The sequence below is a fragment of the Manduca sexta genome, chromosome 15, assembly GCF_014839805.1.
Source record: "Manduca sexta isolate Smith_Timp_Sample1 chromosome 15, JHU_Msex_v1.0, whole genome shotgun sequence".
NCBI lineage: Eukaryota > Metazoa > Arthropoda > Insecta > Lepidoptera > Sphingidae > Manduca > Manduca sexta.
Window position 1 is genome coordinate 6,284,492 of NC_051129.1, and position 20,519 is coordinate 6,305,010.

Below are 20,519 nucleotides of genomic sequence, written 5' to 3' on the forward strand. Positions count from 1 at the left end.
ATTAACTTGCGGATTGCGGACACATAGGACACGCGCTAACCGCAATACTTATTGATATGGTCATGTTATTGTCATTATGGTGAATAGTATTGTGGAATTATCATTTGGTATAAAACTTTTTGGATAAGTAGTGCATGCTTAAAAAACCTGTATTTCCAGGTATATTAAAGCAGTGAATTATGAAATGGGCCTTATGTTAACTCTCCGAAGTTTGTACAATTCTTGTACAATAGTCCTTTTAGTGGAATCAAAACAAATTAATATAACTGAGACCAGATCTAAAAAGTCTTTATGTAGAGCTATTTTAATGTTGAACAGAAAACACGATATACGAGAAATGCAAGAGCTTTTAAAAATGCAATTCTGAGGCACTATTATACCGCAGCTGTGTCGCTGCATCGGCCCTCACCCCTCCCGCTTCACCCCTGCACCGCCCCGCCTTGCCTCAACTGGCTGCACCTCTCCCTCCGGTCACGCCGCACACCACCTCGTGATGCTGCATTTTAATCATGTTTTTGACTAAAATCAATTTTGATTTTCTCATAACAAGTCTATTGTTTTGTGCTGGCGTCGTATTCTATTATTTCAAAAGACACTCTCGCTTAGTCATTTGATGAGACGTCAACGTATGGGGTCTTGACGTTATTAATCGTGGTGCGTCATGTGCGTAACAGAGATCAGTTGTATGCTCAAATGAGCATCTTTTTTATTTTGATAACTAATGTAAGGTTTTAACAAAGACTAGTATATCATATCCTAGGAAATTAAAGAATGGTATCTGTCATTACGGTGATTCTTTATTTATTTAAGTTATTTTAATCATCTAACAAATTATAATATTCCACCATTAGCAGGGTGCCACCGCGCCGGTGATAACCACAATGTTTCTAAAAAGCAAAAAAAACCTAATATTCGCAATTGTGTTAAAGCCTGACTGTTATTTATTTATTAGGTAATATCATATTCCACTCCATTTTTTTACATAATAACTTACGATCTCTATCAATTTGATAAAATAAAAATGATAAGGTATCTTAAATTGAAGTTATTAACTATTTTTGCCGATTGTCACAATGGAGCACATTTTAAAAAGCTATTTTTCTATCGCTCCAAGTGCAATATAATATCAGCTAGCGTACAGTACAACGACGATAAAGTCAGTTTTGATACAGCGATATTTTAGATATTATGTTAAATATAGATTAATTATAAACCCTGGTTAACTTTGGTGCAAGACCGTACCTAATCCATGGAAGGATCTTGAGGAGACAATTGTCCACAATTGGGACATTATAGGCTAAGACAAAACTATTTTTATAATCTAATATCTGACATATTGTATAAATTAATCATTAACAGATCTACTAATAGGGGACCGGCCTATGCTTGATTTTGTACATTATTCTATATGTAATGGTTAATAATACGAAAAAGAAGCACTCCTGCGAAAACTGCATAACAATTGGTTAAAAAATGAGCTAGTAATTTATATTTAAAATATTGTAACGTGCAGAAGTGGGCGCGATGTGGGAATATCGCTTCATCTCTTTTTTTCGCACGCGTCGTAATTCCCGATGACGTCACATGTGGATATTTCGTCTCTTTTCTGTTTCTTGTTAATTACCCCTTCCACCGAAATTCAAAGACTTATAACTTGTTGATTTTTTACCGGATTTTAATAATTCCTTCTGTGTTATAATTTATATTATGTAAATATTTGATAATACTAAAGAACAAAAATGAGTCCGGTACCCTATTGCGTAATAATAATCCTAAGCGCCTATAATATAGGTATTCCAAGTGAACAATGAAACGTCAGATCCGAATGGCTATATAATTGATATGGGGCTTAACATAACTGTAATAGGCAAACAGTAGTATGCAATCAGTATTTGGCAGACGTGAGCATTGTTCGAGACGGGAGGCCGGTGCGGCCGCCACATAACGAGGCGGCACGGCCCGGCGCCGCGCCTTCGCGGCAGCTGCATGGACACACGTGTCGGGACGCGCGCGCCGCGTATCACCGTGTGCAAAACATAACAAATTGATGTCAATGCCTCCATGAACCCTTCACAAATTTAATTCACAATAAGCAAAACACTTTTGTATGCGTCCGCGCGCAATACCTATACAGAATCATCGTGGAGCACTGAATCAGTAATCGGCTATCTGCCCGGTCGGTCACCCGTCATTAAGAATGCACTGCCGAAACGAGGTCATTCAGGGCATTTGGGTTATAAATTTATAAAGTTATTAGTGTTTGTTATTTGATCATATCATGTTTTTTACAATATCCTACATTATATATGTAAAGAATAGGTCAGCAAACATTTTTTTGTAATAAAAGTGCAGGATACGTTCTTCTTAAATCTAAAATTTAACAAGAACTATCATATTAATTTAAAGTAACTATATAACTGTCACATCAGGTCGCATTAAACTATCATAAAAATGTATAACATACTATTAAATATTTATTAAATACACATAAAGTTTAAAATTTTAAATTCCGAATTGTATGGCAAGATATGACAATAATCAAAGAACTATATGTGTGTTTTTGTCGGGGAATAACGTTACCACCACTAGGGTATAAGTAGAAGTGTTATTTTGGTTTCACCGGGCTTACGGCCCAATGAATATATTATGCAATGACCTTATAGTAGAACTAAAAAAAATGATTTTGTAAAATAAAATATATAATGAAAGTTGTTAACTTCACGCACGTTTTGTTTAAGACAATTAAGTCAGTCGGGGGAAGTGCGCCATAAAATTTCCATAGCTGGATTCAATGCAAAATAATTTCTTTTTGTGCTGACTTAAGAAACTAATTTTATTAATTTAAGAATATTTGGTATTTTGTGATAACAACCTATAGCCATTCAAGGAAATCGGACCATAAATTAATAATATTTTGCTCAAAGTAAAAAATGGTAGTAGGCGCACTTGCCTCCGGAAATGGGGTAAGTGCGCCTGTGTAAAAAAAACGCCAATATGAAACATTATAAAGAAAACACTCACTTTAGTCCATAGAGAAATAAGTTTTACACGCATTGCTCTTGGATAATTTTTAATCAATCAATATTATAACAAACTATGGCTGTCAAATCAAATTCGGGGTAAGTGTGCCATATATATGTAAATCAGGGCTTGAAAACATTTTAGAATTTTTATTGATATATAATTTTTTGCTATGTTAGAGTTTTGTGTGCGGATATGTTGGAATAAAAAAATGTTAGCCCTAATATAAAATCCATTTTATTTCTAAAAACTAAAGTAAACATACAAAAATTTAGGAATTAACAATTTTGAATGCGTTATATCTCAATTACTTAGAATTTGGCCTTATGACATTTGATATGTTTTAGCTGCATTATATCCAGATAACGTGCCTGATCGAACAGCAACCTATTCACGTAAAGTTGCTCTAGACCAAGATATTTCAGTTTTTATTTTGTAAAAACGAATTAACTAATACACCCTTTTATTTAAGTCGGCTCAAAACAAAATACCTTGGAGTACAAAAAATTCTGCTGTTAAGTATAACATTTTAATAATAATAATTCATATTAGTAAAACTTATTCTCAAAAAGGTTGGTTATATATGGATCAGGGGCAAGTGCGCCATACGACTGTTAACTGTGGCGCACTTGCCCTACTCGACTAATTTTAAGTAAATTTTTCGCATCGCTAAAAAAATCATTTATTTGAGTATATATAAATAAAATTCAGGCAGGAAGTTAAAATAAAAGGTTTAAACTATGTATTCACCTTACTGGTTTACAGAAATATGTTAAATATCTTGAAATATTTGATGTTATCTTTCACGGGGTCATCTCGGTTTACAGGTCTAAATGACACTTAAAATAAAATGGCGAATAAATCGTATTAAAATGAACATAGCCATTTATGTTTTTTAGTGGAACTGTATTTCAGTTAGTAGCATAGATGTAAGATTGCGGTAATTGTATAACATCAATAGTTCTCGATTTTTTTAGGGTAGGTGCACTTACCCCGTCGGCGCACTTGCCCCACCTGACTTACCTCATTAATCTAACTGGTCTATATGAATGAGCATGAACTATGTACAAAATTGTCGCTTTTTGTCGCATTTGTCGCTTTCACGTAAATCAAATAGAACGGCACTATTATTAAAAAAACTTTCCTCAGAATGTTGACAACAGAAAAAAAAACACATTCGCCATATTAAGGTTCCAAAATATACTTAGATAGTAAAGATAGGATAAGTCTCAGGAAATAAAACTCAATACTGCGTGATATTGCATTAATTTATTAAAGAACATTGCAGTCATTTCTACAGTATAATATATTTATTTAAAGAAAATGATATTATGGCTTAAGTTCACTGAATATAACGTTTCGTAAATTCCAAGCCATTTTCTACTCGGCGCAGTAGTTCTTTCGACTCGTCAGCTAATTTATGGACCTTTGCAATAGAAGCTTTAGGAACAAGCCTTTGTAAGGTTTCGAAATTATCTATTTCTTTTTTGACTTCATTCTCTATTTCAACTTTTATAGGTTTTAATTTAGATAAATGAACCTCGATAATTGTAGTTTCGTCTAGTTGTTGATTTAATTCTTCAAATATTTTGGCATATTGTTCATTGATTGATATTTGAATATTATTCGTTGTTTCGTTTAGGACCTCGTCTAGTAATGATTCAGATTCTCTGGTTCTCGCTAGCAATTTTGGTGTCCTCATAACTAAAAGATGAAAATATTTTTTTAAATACACCGTAAAGAAATATGTAACAACATGTTATTGTTGTTAACTTACCTGGATATACCAACCGATCATTACAACTAATACAATAATCCCGGTATTTTTTCGCATTGCTTTCCAATTCTAATAATTTTGCGTTTATTTCATATTCATTATGTTTGATATCTTGCAGTACATTTGAAATATTGTATTCTTTTAAATCGGCCGAGTAATGGTAGTATTCGTCTTGTAAGTTCAATATTTCATACATCGTCAAACCAAACTGTTCAACAGCAGCAGTTTTTAGTTTTTTTTTGATATTCATTATTTTTTCCTCGAATATTATAGAGTCTTTGTTAATTTTACCTACAAGAATGTCACTAAATTCAACCTGAAATTTCTTTAATCTATCTATAATAATTTTAGAAAGTTCTCTAAATGTAGAGCAATAGACTTGATTTAGCTTTTTGAAAGACCGTCTTGAAGATGTCAGAGAAATAATATCTGAAAATAATACAATATGATAAAAATATAATAATGCACTTAGTATTATATTTTATTGACAACATACATACAGTATAGTATGAAATAGAGCAATGAGAAAATATGGAACCAATGCAAAATGTGACATAATCAAGACAATATAGATAGATAGTAAACAAGAATCCCAAGCTGCAATAAATCTTTGCATATTTATATAATATAAATATACTATATCTAATTATTAAACGAATACGTCTATCTGCGTTTGCGATACCGAACCATCTTATAAAATATAGATTCAGTTACGTCCTAGCGACAGAGTGCAACAAGTAATCTCCGCTTTCTGTAAGTAGTCACTTTACGGTGAAAACTATACATGATTTTTGAATAAAATAGAATAAATAAAGAATAACAATAATCTATAGTGATAATTTAACCTTTAGTCGAAACGACGAGCAAATTTCGAAAGTCATTAGAATATAAATAAGTATATCAAAACTGAAATATAATATTTCGGTTAGTCCGCCGATATACATGTTATGTATGTGAAGTGCAAATAAATTAATTTATAGCACACAACTGAAGCTGAAGTTAGTAAGAATGCAGTACAAAATCGCACAGTGAGGTGGCTAAAATTCAACAAATAAGTATAATATTAATCATACAAAATTATGGTTTGCCGGACAGAGCCGGGTCGCACCACGTTGAGTGCTAAATCAATAAATGTTAAAAAGCTTTAATTTACCCAAATTTCCATTTCCACAATTCAAATTACAAATTTTTGTAGATTTTTCTATGTGCTCAAGCACTTTGTTTACTTTTTCCTCTGTAGTACGATAAGAATTTTCGAAATGCTCAGATTGGTTCAATAACGATGCTATACGTTTTGCAATTGGTTCAATCCGTCGACGAGTTGCAACCATATCCTCTAGAATATGTTTCAAATGTTGTGGGCGATCTTCAAATCGCTTTTCAAATATTTCCAAATTATCGTAATACTTGTCACGAACCTCTAATGCTTTTAGATAGTAGCTTTCATTCAAAAGTTTTTCGAAGTCATGTTGCACGTAAAATACCTTAATGATTGACTCAAGGTCTTTTTTCTTATATGCGCTTTGTCCAGGGAGACATACTTGTGTAGAATTTTCATCTAAAACACAGACGCAAATAAATATATACATATGTAGAACATTTATTTTTAACAATTAATATTATATTACATTAATTATTATATCAAAGATTAAGCGGTGTTCTGTCGTTTCTATACTCAATTGTTTCCCGTTTAAACGAAAAACCTATTTAAGGGACTTCTATAAAGAACGTTACACGTTAAAAGGGGGAGCGGGTCAACAAAGTGTGAGCTTGTGGGACAAGGGGACGGGGGTAATGAGTTTCGAGCTATCACATTTCGAAATATAAAATATTAAAACACAAAACATTAGGTGTATACGAAAAGCTCAAACAAATTTTTGATCTCAGGCTATTTAAGTATTTTATTTAATTCTTGCTTGCAGCGAGCTGCTCGTTGTATCACAGAATCGCTCATAAGCCGGATTTAAAAAAAATTCCTCCTGCCACATTTGATGATATTGTATTTTAAAAAGTAATGACTTGTTTTTGAATTGCTGTTTTCATTTAATCAATTCTAAGTGTAAAATAGCAAACTATGTGACGTCACATAATGACAGTCTTACAAATGTGACAAAGATGGGTCAAAATATTTTGTAATTCTTGTGACGTAATTTATAGATGGCCCCTAAAATATTCACCTCAACAAACAGGAACTTAGCAACACAGCCAAATTCAGTTACAATTCGTTCAGCTTTTTTGGGTTCACTTCAAACTAACATCTCAACATTGATAAGTTAGTTAAAAAAATAATTAAATAAATGAGTATAAATGAATAAATTACTTAATTAATTCACATTCATAATGTACTCTCAGCCTATGGACTAGATGGATATGCTATATGTGTTGGTGCCTTGTAATTTATATTTAGTTATTGTTCAAATATGAGGTCAATACACTACGTATTGGAGGAAAAATATTCTGAAATATTTTCCCAAATACGGTCTATAATAGGTATCGACATAAAATTAAAATATTATTTATAAGGTCACGTAACTCTTAATGGCAAACTAATTTTGAAACATTCATAAAATCTTTTCAAGAAAACATATTAAGAAACACCTTTGATTTAATTGCAACATATCGCTACATTTACTTTAAAAAATAATGTCAAAAGAACCTACAAAAAATCGTAATATGTTATTGCACTACAACACAAAAAATTGCACAGATATCGATGGTAGATTTTGTTAGGCATCGGACATTCTTCGGTCAAGCTAATACAGATATTTTTTAAGTATAATTTCTGCACACCGTTGATGAGTGTAATGTTACAAGTTTTCTCTTATATAGCGACAAAATGCACCAACGGTCGTTAGAAGTCTGCTAGGTAGGTAGAGATAATTATTCTCCACACTCAGAATGACAACTTATAACGTTAAACGATAATTTAAATAAATTCTGCATGTTTACATACAGACAGAGTATCTCAAAGAAGTTAAACAACATTACCAGCATATGTTGTGGGTTCTTCGTACGGCTCAGTTGAAGTAACAATGTTCGATTTCGAATTTATATCTGTTCTCGCTGTCTGTGCTTTGGTAACTGATTTCAAAAAGTCTTCAATTCTAAACGTTCTAGCAGGAACTAAAGTCGTAGAAAGCGCAAGACACACAAATAGTGTAGGGACCGACATCTTGCAACGAACTCTATCAATAAGTGTGAATAGTCCTTGCAAGTATTTTATATACATTTTATGTGGTATGCGAAATATTTTAAAACCAATTAAATTTGTAGTTATTGTCGTCATGTTGTTAAATATTCAATGAATTTTTTTGAAGAATTTCTTGACACACACAGTAAACAACCACTTACTGAGATATTCAATATTTATGTATACTCATTTGGAAGAATAGTTCCTTATTACAAAAATCTTATTTATTAATAAATACATTAAATAAGTGTAGAGATGTCTTTGCCTTAAATTGTACAAATTAATTGTTAATTACCACTATAATAATATAATAATAATTATTACCACTACAGGATACCAATTACTAAATATCTAATATTTTCTCGAGCTATATTGCTAAAACGGTCTACGAACTCTGTAAATTGGAAACGTTTGTGTGTATGTCCATCACAGATGCACTTTTTGGAATGTGAAGCAGAAACTACGATACTTTACCCAACCGTCAATACATACCCTGCGAAATTTCCTCCACCTTCTTATGTCGTACACTTTGCTAACGTTTACTAAAAGGCGTTTGTAAATTTGACGGTTATTGGAATTGATAGAGATAAACATCTTGTTCAAATTTGTGACAATATTGTTTGCAATTCATTGATGATATTATTACATTACTATTGTTTGCAGTATGTGGTGCACTACTTATTAATAAATCTATGTTTTTCCGCAAAGTACATCTTGTCACATACCATTTGATTCTGGCAGAATTTATCAGAAACTTGTCCGTATCAAAACAAATAAACGATATTCACTCCTCCAATGTTTGTAAATATTTGAATAAATTATTAAAATATCACGTTGAAGAAGTGAAATTATCTTCGACCACAAAAAAATCGGCGGCGGTAACATAGTTGGGAGTAGATTGAACCAAGCTGCTTGTGATAGTCGATGCTTGCATTTATTTAGCCAGCGGACGAACCTGAAGTTTTAATTTCTGGTTCGTCATGGTGAATCTGGAAACTGACTGGGTTTACCAATCAGCTTTCAAATCATTCATCGCATTCGTTTTATTTGTGATGTTTTTACCGCTGATATTATTATTAGATAATTGTACAGTGTACATAATAATATTATATTACAATTTATCGTCCACATCTGATATAAAAACTATGTAGGTACTTTTAGACAATTACATAGAACTTTCTATCAATGTAAATATGTTTTAATTAATTACTTATTAACCTTTTTATCATAATTTTAAAGTTGTTTACTAATGTGACGATTGCCTCTATATCTGCTAGTCTGGTTTTCTCTGATGATTTTAATATTCCAAATTTGAGTGTAAAATTATATTTGCCATGGCATCATTTTTGGCTCTTTATTTACTACTCTGGAATTATTTAGAACTATTAAGCGTTACAGTGATTTTTATATTCTAAGTAAAGTATTTTAATTGGGCTGCATAAACTATAGCAAAATTAAGATATCCTGTTTTTACTCAGAGAGGTTGTGAAGTTGAACCTCGAGTCAATTCATGGTATTATTAAAGCATTCAACAATACTAAAAATGTATAGCATGTATTTAACACGAGTTTCAGTCTCTTTTATCGGGTTTGCGTCGAGACGGGATAGGAACGGGTGGGTGGAGGGGTGCGGCGGGGTATGCGCGGTGCGCGGGGGGCCGGCAGGGGGATGTGGCGAGGGGGTCGCGATGACGCGGGCGTAGGGGTCAGACGGCGGCGTTCAAGGTGAAGGCCATCAGCCGCCACCGGCACGCCCATAATGATACATACATTTTGGCTGAATGCAAGTCAAAAGCATACCAACAAATGTAGTTTAGAAAACTTCCGTTGATACATCAATCATCCGGAATTATGTGAAACTAAAATCAAACCTCTAAACTAAGCGATCAACAAAATAACTACAAATGAAATGGTTTTAAATTTTGTCTACCCGATATGTATTATTATTTACATGTCATTATGGGTAATGTAACATATGGTCTGTAAAAATAATCATACTATTATTTTCGGACATTATTAAGCTTTTCATAAACGGGACGTGGTATTACATGGTGTCTTAAGGAAAAAACAACAGGTTATTAGCTAATAATGATCATATATCATGATAGGTTATTCGTTAGAGCTTAGGTTCGTAGAGTCGAACATAGTCTCTCTAATTCAAGTTGTCGTATACCATTTTTAGTAATTTATCAATAATTAATTTCCATTTTAAGTTTTTTTTATTAAATTCAAATCAGATATTGACATTTATTTTGCTAAAATTAAATCCTAAAACTGAACAAACATTCAACACCACCTGTTGGTTCAATTTACGAATCTTTATCTTAAAATGAAGATTGCCACAGGCTAGTAAAACCCAACCAAGCTTCTTCGCAAATCCTATTTCATTCCTTAAAGGTCTATATCGCTTTCACAAGTCCTTTGCAAATACGGTTGGTGTTTATAGATGATAGTAACCACTTACAATCAGATAACCCCTTATGTTGGTGTTCGGGAATTTGATAATATAATGTTGCATTGCAAAAAATGATACTTACATGGTAAACAAAACAGAATTAGACCTCCATTAAGCATACAGTCTTGCAACCGATCGGCACTATAATACGCATGAGCTTTACTACCTTTTTCTTGCGGCATTGCTTATATTATTTTTATAAAGATCTATGAATTATGCCAGTAAGGTTAAGAGAATAGGTAGCCTGTATCCCATTATAATTTTGTAAGAAATATTGCATGAAAATTGATGTAATGTTTGTGGAAAGACTATTTTTCTACCAACGCAATTTTCAATTATCATTAGAACAAATCTAATAGTCATAATTTATAGCAAACTAATAAGTTACGAAAAGATTTTTAACGTGTAATTTAACTATAAAGTTAGCTATCCACAATACGTAGTAATACAGTTTATAGACATGTTTGAACAAATAAACAGTGCGAACAAGCCACCGCGCCAGATCGAGAACACGGCGTGAAGGGCGGGCGGAGATGGGCATCGCATTACGTATTTCCTAACAAGTTTATTAGACACTGGTAAAATGCTTTCTCTCCTTCACACCTGCTGCGTTTCCTTATAAGCGTAACAAGACTGATCAATCGACAATGAATCAGGTTCCCGGTACGTAGAATTTGACGCGAGCAGACGGTCCGACGACGCAGACGAAATGTCATTAAGTGACGTCACGCGCCACCTTGTGTAAGGGGACGCATAATCGCACACTACTGCCGCAGCTTGATCTCCACTGTTATGTAAGCATAGCCACTAATCACCGTGATATGTTATGATACGGTAAGTGCTTTGAAATTCGATCGATACCCATTCATTGGGCCACGTATTGTATTGTCATGTTCACTTGGGTTACAAGACTACGTGAATTATCATTTAGATTTGCTTTCCTAATTTGTGATTATTTTCATTGAAAGATGATAAAGAATATATAATTATTATGCTGCACACAGGTCCCAACATTCAAACCGCATAGGATAGAAATTTACTTAAAATATTTAAGACATTTACCCCGTTGTGAAATTCGATTACCCGATTTTTCGTTTCTCATCAGGCTACCAGGTCTCGCCGAGTCATGGCACGCAACGGACACCTTTATACTTTATTATGTAATATTTCTAGTATTTAGTGATAACAGTCATAAATGAATTTCAGAATAAAAATTTGGCGCAGAATGGAATGCCTAGCGATGCAGTGTGGGGTCTTCACACACACATGAGTGGCGTCGACTATCGGGTGACATGATGACATGAAGGCGAGACCGACACGGAGCGACGGATATGAGTCCTTCCTCCGCGTTATCGGCCGGCACTTTTGTTAAATTAAAATGGATGAGGTTTAAAGTGGAACAAGCCGTAACTAACTGTTGGCGCGGCGACGTCTGCGCACGATTACAACAATCTACTACGCGACGGACGTGGTAGAAAATAGGACGATCGGCGCGCTCTGGGCGACGCGACGCGACGCGACGCCAACGCATGGGGTCGCTCTCCCTCGCTCGCTCTATAATCGCGGAATTTTATTCACTGTTTTCCCAAAATATATGTAGTCAGTAAATTATAAAGACATAGAACAATTCTATAGCATTTAGAAAGCAAAATAAGAATAAAAAATTACAATCTTGGCGGTTAGACCATTTCTTTAATGTAAAATTTACTTCACGTCGAAGATTTTATTGCATGTCCTTGACTGAGTACATATACTTCGGCAAATGGATCTTGTATAATTTCATAAATAAATATTCCTTCATTTTAATCATTTAATAAGACTTTTTACAAGTAAACATAAAAACCAAACCGATATTGCATCGCTAAATATTAAACTACAAAAATACAGTAATAAAACTAACATTAATGGTGGAGCGCAGTCAAGCGGACGTATTGAAATAACAAAATATCTTTCAAAATACGTTACACGTGCCAATAACGCTACATACCTACAGCACACCCGAGCAAAAATCTATTGCGGTATTAATATGAGGATAAAATAACATAAACAATTGACTCATTTAAAATTACGCACACCGTCTCGACGTCGCGCAGACTTCGATGGGGTCATTTTGCTATTAATATCTGTAGTGTTACTTATGTTTGAACATTCGGTGACGATTAATTGGCAAATGCGGTTTATTTTAACCGCTGATTTCAAGCTTTAATGAAAATCACTTCAGTATGCTGAATATAAATACCACACACAACTATTTTGTAATCTTCTTTGTATATTTTTTATCAGAATGAAGATTGGTATCTAAAACTATGATACTTATAATATTTTAAATATATTTTATTTTACGTGTTCAAATCATGTTACATTGAATCCATTATATAATAAATTATCTATCCTTATGTTTAAAATCATTCCAATTAAAAGAGTTTACAAAAAGTAATCTGCTACGTCCATAAAGTACGAGAATTTAAGTAAAATATAATATTTCATACATTATTCGTCAGTAATTTAAAAGTCTTATAAACAGCAGTCTAGGTATATAAATTTCCATAATGCAATTCGTCTAGACTAGACGAAGTGCGCTCCTGAGCGCGTACCGAGCACCGATCGGAGACAAACTGTCTAGAGGTGAACTGAGACGCTGCAGTTTACAAACACTTTTTACGTTAAACTTGTGTTTGTGTATACAATAAAGGTAGATTTTATAATTGTATAAATTTAACTCAAACGCGCTGACAGTTAATAGTTTTCTCTGTTTGAATTCCTTATGAATATAAGTATGCACTTCGTTAAAGCACTTTCTGTACAATTTATTGATGTTGATGTACTTTTAACTTTACTTAGAATGTTAATTAGCTTTGCATTTTTATGATAAATAATTGAAACAAGGAGTAAGTATAGTTCGGGTGCAGAAATAGTTAATACAGTATAAATATTAGTTCAATGGAATTGAATGCATAGAGTATCTATTAATTACTTATTATATGCTTATGCATTACTTATGCTATATTAGTGAGTAATTAATACTTTATGCATTCTATTCGCCTGAAATAATTTAACCACATTACATCAAAATTCCGTTGCCATTGGTAGAAAACGACACAGACCCGTTCGGAATAAATAGACATATACGGGAACTACAAAACAAATTACATAAAATGGAGTTTACCCGATCACCTTTAAAGTCTTCACTGCGTATATTATGTGCAATAAATTATAATTTAACGATAAGAATATGATACATACTTAATACTTACTACTAATATTGTTATTCATATTAAAACTACCATTGAAATCAAAGTTATAGACAGGCCGGCCAGTCGATCACGCCATTATTTTTTTAACATAGTCTTCTATAATATCAACTCAACTATGATTTCTTAAATTTTATTTCCTATTAATTGATATATACTTATATATAGAACTAGCGGCCCGGTACGTACTTTGCTACGTATAAAGTGAAATATTAAAAAAAAATTGGAACATCAAATTCATTTATTCAAATAAAAAAAAGAAAAATTTAATTGCTATCTATTTTAAAACTTAATCCAAAACATTTGGATAAACAACAACAAAAAACAAAAAATATTTTTTGTTTTTCCATTTTGAGCATGAATTAACAAACGGCTTGGGTACCGACTCTGGAACAGGCAACATAAAGTTGGCCATGTGAAAAACATGATTCCTCCAAATTCAAACCACAAACGTTAAGTGTTTGCTCTTGGGCTTTGTTGATGGACATCGCAAATTATAAACGCACAGGACATTGCAATCGTTTGAATTCAAATGGCATATCAGTTGGAATCATAGGGATACGCGGTATCAAACAAATTTCTCTTTTTGATTTAGCAGTTAAGATCGTAGCTTCAATAAAATTTGGCAATAACTTTTTCACTGCCAATCTGGTGCCATTACACAGTTTTGGTGGATTAATATTTCAACAAAGTCTAAAAATTTGGTTTGGATAAATGAGCCCGTTCTTGAATTATAAAATTACAACGAAAAGTGGCATTAAATTTTATATATATAGATAGATAAAATATTCTTTTAAATTATTTTTAAAATATAACTACGACAAAATTCTTAATTTTATGATGGTGTTCAAGTAATGTTCGTTGAATATTTTTTATGTATTATGATACCTAAGTATTTCATGTTTTATTTTAATGAAAAACCTTATTGACCTCATAAGCAGATATTTTTTGATTGTCACCACTTAAGTTTTAAGTTAAATGACTGATTCATTCATTGTATTGGCCTTGTATAGATCCTTGTTCCTTGTAAAGTAAAGTAAATAATTATAAACTCTGCAATAAAAATAAAATGTTTTATAAGTGAATACAAAATAAAACTAAGTATCTAAGTACTTAAGTACTCATTAAAAATTTGTTAGTTCTATTTTATCCATCTTTTTTAAATATTCAATAAAACAGAGATAACTGGTTCTGTTAGGGTGACCTTTCGTAGTCCATCCTTCTTGGATACAAATACACAGTAAAGCATTTAAAATAATTAGAAAAACATCAATATTTAATCACCTTCATATAATACGATTTTATCCAGCTTTAGGTTGTAGTTAAGAATGAACTGTTAAAGGGGTGAGTCTGGAAGGTAGGTGGGCCGAGGGTGCGAGGGCGGGGTGCATAGGCTGTCTAGACGATGACCACAATTGTCGGCGGCCCGCGCCCTTGCTTATACAATAATATGCTTGTTAATTAGAAAATCTATTTGTGCCACGCGTACCGTCACGAGCTACAATGCGCTCATTAAAATACTTAGCTGTTACGGATGTTGAATAGGGTTTTACCAGACGCAAATTACGAAAGAAGTTGTTGGCTGCTACAGTTCACAGAGCAGGGTTTTGAAATAGGTACACGTCAACATGAATAGAAAATGATATTTATAAGAAAAATACAGGAAATAAATGCGACATTCTCATTTCATCAAAAAATAAATTATAGTGGACTATACGTTCATAAAACATTCTATAGGTACCTACATTAATAATATTTTTTTCAACTACCTACACAGGTTGCGGTAGGATCGAAAATAATGATTGAAAATAACATTTAGTATTTAATCAACAATACTTTGTTTTTATATAAATCCGAACAGAAAAAAAAGTACGTGTTATTTCGAAACGTATTCATTCAATAACATAGTTATGTACTAAAAGCTATTCGTTACCAACGACCCTTGCATAACACGCATTTGTTTAAGGTCTAGTTGGCTAGACGACCAGAATGCACTCGTAAAAGGCGTGGAAAGGCCTTCGTCTCACCTCTAGACGGTCTGTTGTCCTCCGTCATTTGTTCGGTGTTCACTCACTGTCTAGACTAGACAAACACCTATCGCCATTGATTTGAAGTTATCTAATATTTTAGAGAAAAATCCTCGTAGTGTAGGTACCTATTATATTTTTAAACACATTAAGAACTTCAACAACCGAACTTTTTTTATTTCGAACAAAAATAAACATAAGCGCCTAACCTAGACGTATAGTTCATATATATACTTACCTATACGTAGATATGTACATACAGTCCATATAGGTCCATATACGTATAGTACTTATTTTTTTGTAACAAACATAGTTTACCTAATACAGTTACCAGAGATTTGATGATTTGGCATGTAATTTAACTACATATAATTTTGCCCTATGGTATGGTTATGGGCTCCTTTTTCCGCACTTAGCCCGTAAAAAAGTCGGCCCATTGTGCGTGACGTGCATGCCGGCTACAAAGCAAGCCAGCCTAACTCCGTCCAGAAGCGCAGGATCCTCGTGGTGTCTCCACAGGCTTCTCGGAGTGACCCCGGCGAATCGAGGATTTTTGCCCGTTGCGCAGCTACTCCTTCACATTCCAGGATGACGTGGTAAGCTGTTTCGTCGGCCAACAGGCATCCCCTACATAGGGGGCTGTCGGTCATACCTAGAACATATAAATGTTTGTTTAGTGGGCAATGTCCAGTAATGGTACCTACGTTTATGCGTTGGGATGCCCTGTCCAAAGATAAAAGGCGCTTAGTCAGACGAGGATCCGGGTGTGACACGGCTTCCCGGGATTGTCTGCATGTACTGATACTCGCCCATTGATCCGCGTGTAGTTTATGTGTTCTGTGACGCAGCCATGTTCTCAGCTGGTAAAAGGGGAGTGACATGGCTGGTTCGGGACCCAATAAGGTCTGGTCCGATCCTCTTTATGCCGGCTCGTCAGCTGCGTCATTTCCTAGAGAGCCACTGTGCCCTTTGATCCACTGTAGGGTAATTGAGTTATGTTTTCCTATACCCTCCAGTGCTTGGTGGCACTTTAGTATGAGCCCTGATTGAATGGTCTTGCTATCAAGGGCTCGTAATACAGCAGCGCTATCGGATACAATACGTGTTTTGTGGCCTATAAGGCCCCGCTTTTCCACTGCTTTGGCTGCCTGCGTGATGGCGACACATTCACATTGGTAGATGGAACTGTGTGCGCCTAAGGTCATTGATATCTTGATGTTAATTTCTGGTGAGAACACACCTGTCCCCGATCCTGTCCTGGTCTTAGACCCATCGGTGTATATTCGCAGTTCGTGTGTGCCAGACCAGTCATGCTGTTCTTCGGTCAGCCTAACGGTGTATTTTTCCGAAAATATATTGTTTGGGTACCCTGTCGTTGGAAGCGGCCATCAGTGGTTTGTAGTTGATGGCCTCTTCCGGAATTTCGGCGTGGGCACCTATTGCTATACCCCAGAGCTTGAGTGTTTTTAACCTGACTGCTGCTGAGGCTGCCTCTTGTTGGATAAATAGATCCAAGGGCGACAAGTCCCAACAGGACCTCTAAAGCAGCTGTGGGTGTAGTTTTCATGCAGCCCGTTATAGCTGTACTCGCTAATCTCTGAAATTGCTGCAGTTTGTTTCTAGCTGTGGATAGTTTGGTTCTAGGCCACCAGAGTACAGCTCTATAGGTGGTGATAGGTCGTGCCACCGCAGTATATAGCCATCTGGCAATTTTAGGGTGTAAGCCCCAAGTTTTGCCGAGAAGTCTTTCACACTGCCAAAATGTGATACAGGCCTTTTCTAGTTTGGTGGTAAGTGTGGTCCAGATGTTTATTCCATAACAGTTTATCATCCAAAATGACACCTAGGTATTTCACCTCTTTTGTAAGAGATAACGTAGTGCCTTGTAATTTAGGTAACCGAAAATTTTCTGTAGTTCGCTTTCTTGTGAACAATGCGAGTTCGGTTTTCGATGGATTTACCGTTAGTCCTTATTCTAGGCACCATCGTTCTACCATTTTGAGGGCCCCTTGCATGAGATCGCATAGGACGCCTACGAATTTTCCCTTAATAAGGATCACTACATCGTCTGCATAGCCTACAGTGTGGAAGCCTGCCTCGTTTAGTGACCTAATTAATTCATCCACTTCGAGGTTCAACAGGAGTGGCGATATTACTCCCCCCTGTGGGCAGCCTTTCAATACAATGGCTCGAACTCTGCCATTGACTGTCACCTGCACCGCTCTTTTTCTTAACATGTTACCTATCCAGTTGACTGTGGATGGGTCAGCACCATGGTTGAGCAGTGCACGGCTTATGCTGTTAAACTGCGTCTTGTCAAAAGCTCCTTCGATGTCAATGAAGGCTGCAAGCGCTGAAGATTGAGTTGACAGTGCGCTCTCTATTGTTGTAATGACATTTTGAAGCGCTGATTCGGTTGATTTGCCAGAGGAGTAGGCGTGTTGTTGGTGATGTAGAGGGTGGTAAGTTAAAACCTCATCTCGGAGATCTCGGTCACACAATCTCTCCATTGCCTTAAGAAGGAAGGAAGTGAGACTGATTGGTCTATACGATTTTGGTTGTGTATAGTCACTCTTACCTGGTTTCGGTATAAATACTACTTTTACTTCTCTCCATTTATGGGGTGTGTAGCAGTGTATGAGGCATCCTCGGTAGATCTTAACTAGATGTGGAGAAATTATGCTTTTGCTCGACTGTAGAAGTCCTGAGAAGATGTCGTCAAGACCAGCCGCTTTATAGGCAGAGAAGCTGTTTATTGCCTATAGGACTTTTTCCAACGTGATTACTCGCTGGGCAGTAGAGATGGCGTCACTAGTTGCTTGTTTAAATTTTTGTTGGTCCTCCTCCTCCCATGTGGTGTTCTCCGTTACGGCGCAACCTGGAAAGTGTGTGTTAAGTAACAGCTCGCTCATTTCTGTGTCAGTTGTTGTATAGCTGTTATCTGGTTTCTTCAGAGAGCCTAGGTTGCGATCTGGGTCTTTGGATAAGATTTTTCTCACCCTAGCTGCCTGTGTGTTTGATTCGATGTTAGTACAGAAAGTTCGCCAGCATTCGCGCTTCCGTACCCGGATGCATTTCTTGTATGCTGCCTGGGTTGCCTTGTACGCATCCCAGTCTTCTGCTTTCCTTGTGTTTTTTGCTCTGTTAAACAGTTTGCGTTGTTTGCATCTCAATTTCTCGAGTTGAGGACTCCACCAGCCGCTGCGATTGGCAGTCCTCGGTGTGTGTCCCGTGAGCGGACAGCTTTTTTTGAAATGCGTCTATTAGTGTTTCTGTCAGTTTATTTACGTGTTTCTCTATGTCAGCCGGCCCGCCATATTCCTCGGGGACGTGTTTGAGGTTCGGGCTTGCTGACACCAGCTTTCCGAACCATACGCTATCAGTTCTTCTAGGGTTGCGCCAAGGTACGGGCTTCTTAGTGTCGACGTTCAGTTTGTATCTTATTATCTGTGATCCGAGTTGGATAGTTCGTTAGATATCTGATATTTTTTCCGAAATATTATCCGTTGACAGTGTTATGTCTATAATAGTTTGGTATCTGGAAGTTACAAAGGTGGGTTTGGACCCTCTGTTTATGAGCCTAAGATTAGTGGAGAATAAAAATTCAACCAAGTCATCACCTCTTTTATTGGAAGCCCCGCTGCCCAAGATAGTTTGATGAGCGTTTGCGTCCGCCGAGATGATCAGCTCAAGCTTCTTGTCTTCGCAGTGTCTGATTAGGTTCACTAGCTCAACCGACGGTATGTCCACGTCGCCCGGTAGATAGGCGGACGCTAGTATTACCTCCGGAATGCTAGGACAGCTGCTCCGGAGCCTAACTGTGGTCAGGTCTCTGGAACAAACTCATTAATTATAACTGCGTCAATAATTTTGCCCTAATTAATATTTTAAGACAATTCCTAAAGAAACAATACAAAGACATGAAAATAGTGACTGTGATCAGAAGCTTTCTGCAGATATTGTTAGGAGCTCTTTAAAAAAAAACACTTTCGATACTATTTCATAGGGAGTAAGTCCATATTCCCGACTAGCTTTTGCCCGCGGCTCCGCCCGCGTTATAAAGTTTTTCAGGCTAAAGTTTTCCGTTATAAAAGTAGTAGTGTCCCGGGAGTTATGTTCTTCCCAGGGTCTCAAACTGTCTCCATACCAAATTTCATCTTAATACGTTAGGTAGTTTTTGAGTTTAACACGTTCAGGCAGACAGATGTAGCGGGGGACTTTGTTTTATAATATATTTTTTAGAACATTTTAAGTGAAACAATCCCGTCATACATCATTGTTGCATAACTTTAACCGTTTACGCAGCGCACGCAACGGAAGCTCTCAAAACTAATAAATTGTCCCCGTTTTTGCAACATGTTTCATTACTGCTCCGCTCCTATTGGTCATAGCGTGATGATATATAACTTAGAGCACTCCACAAACAAAGGGCTATTCAACACAAAAAGAATTTTTCAGTTCGAAATGGTAGTTCCTGAGATTAGCCATTACTGCTCCGCTCCTATTGGGTATAGCGTGATGATATATAACCTATAGCACTCCACGAACAAAGGGCTATCCAACACAAAAATAATTTTTCAGTTCGAACCGGTAGTTCCTGAGATTAGCGATTACTGCTCCGCTCCTATTGGGCATAGCGTGATGATATATAGCCTATAGCACTCCACGAACAAAAAGCTATCCAACGCAAAAAGATTTTTTCAGTTTGGACCGGTAGTTCCTGAGATTAGCCATTACTGCTCCGCTCCTATTGGGTATAGCGTGATGATATATAGCTTATAGCACTCCACGAACAAAGA

General features: G+C 35.6%; 1 protein-coding gene and 1 long non-coding RNA gene across 2 annotated transcripts; one reads left to right on the forward strand and one right to left on the reverse strand.

The window, feature by feature from the left end:
* Positions 1-4,271: 4,271 nt before the first annotated feature.
* LOC115440021 lies at positions 4,272-8,002 on the reverse strand. Its single transcript, XM_030164146.2, has 4 exons — positions 7,787-8,002; positions 5,952-6,356; positions 4,799-5,227; positions 4,272-4,725 (listed from the first exon to the last, which is right to left on the reverse strand). Exons 1-4 carry the CDS (start codon positions 7,968-7,970, stop codon positions 4,364-4,366), a joined length of 1,380 nt encoding a protein of 459 aa, XP_030020006.1. The 5' UTR covers positions 7,971-8,002; the 3' UTR covers positions 4,272-4,363.
* On the forward strand, positions 5,465-12,256 carry LOC115440023. The gene is made up of 3 exons (XR_003938328.2): positions 5,465-5,551; positions 11,099-11,276; positions 11,649-12,256. It is a non-coding gene; the product is annotated as an uncharacterized LOC115440023 (long non-coding RNA).
* The last annotated feature ends 8,263 nt before the right edge of the window (positions 12,257-20,519 follow it).

Excerpts from the sequence above, each read along its gene's own strand:
- LOC115440021 (XM_030164146.2), bottom strand. The coding sequence starts at position 7,970 with ATGTCGGTCCCTACACTATTTGTGTGTCTTGCGCTTTCTACGACTTTA. Across the intron at positions 6,357-7,786 it reads AGAACCCACAACATATGCTG|ATGAAAATTCTACACAAGTA; the intron begins GTAATGTTGTTT and ends TCTGTGTTTTAG. Across the intron at positions 4,726-4,798 it reads TGATCGGTTGGTATATCCAG|TTATGAGGACACCAAAATTG; the intron begins GTAAGTTAACAA and ends TTCATCTTTTAG.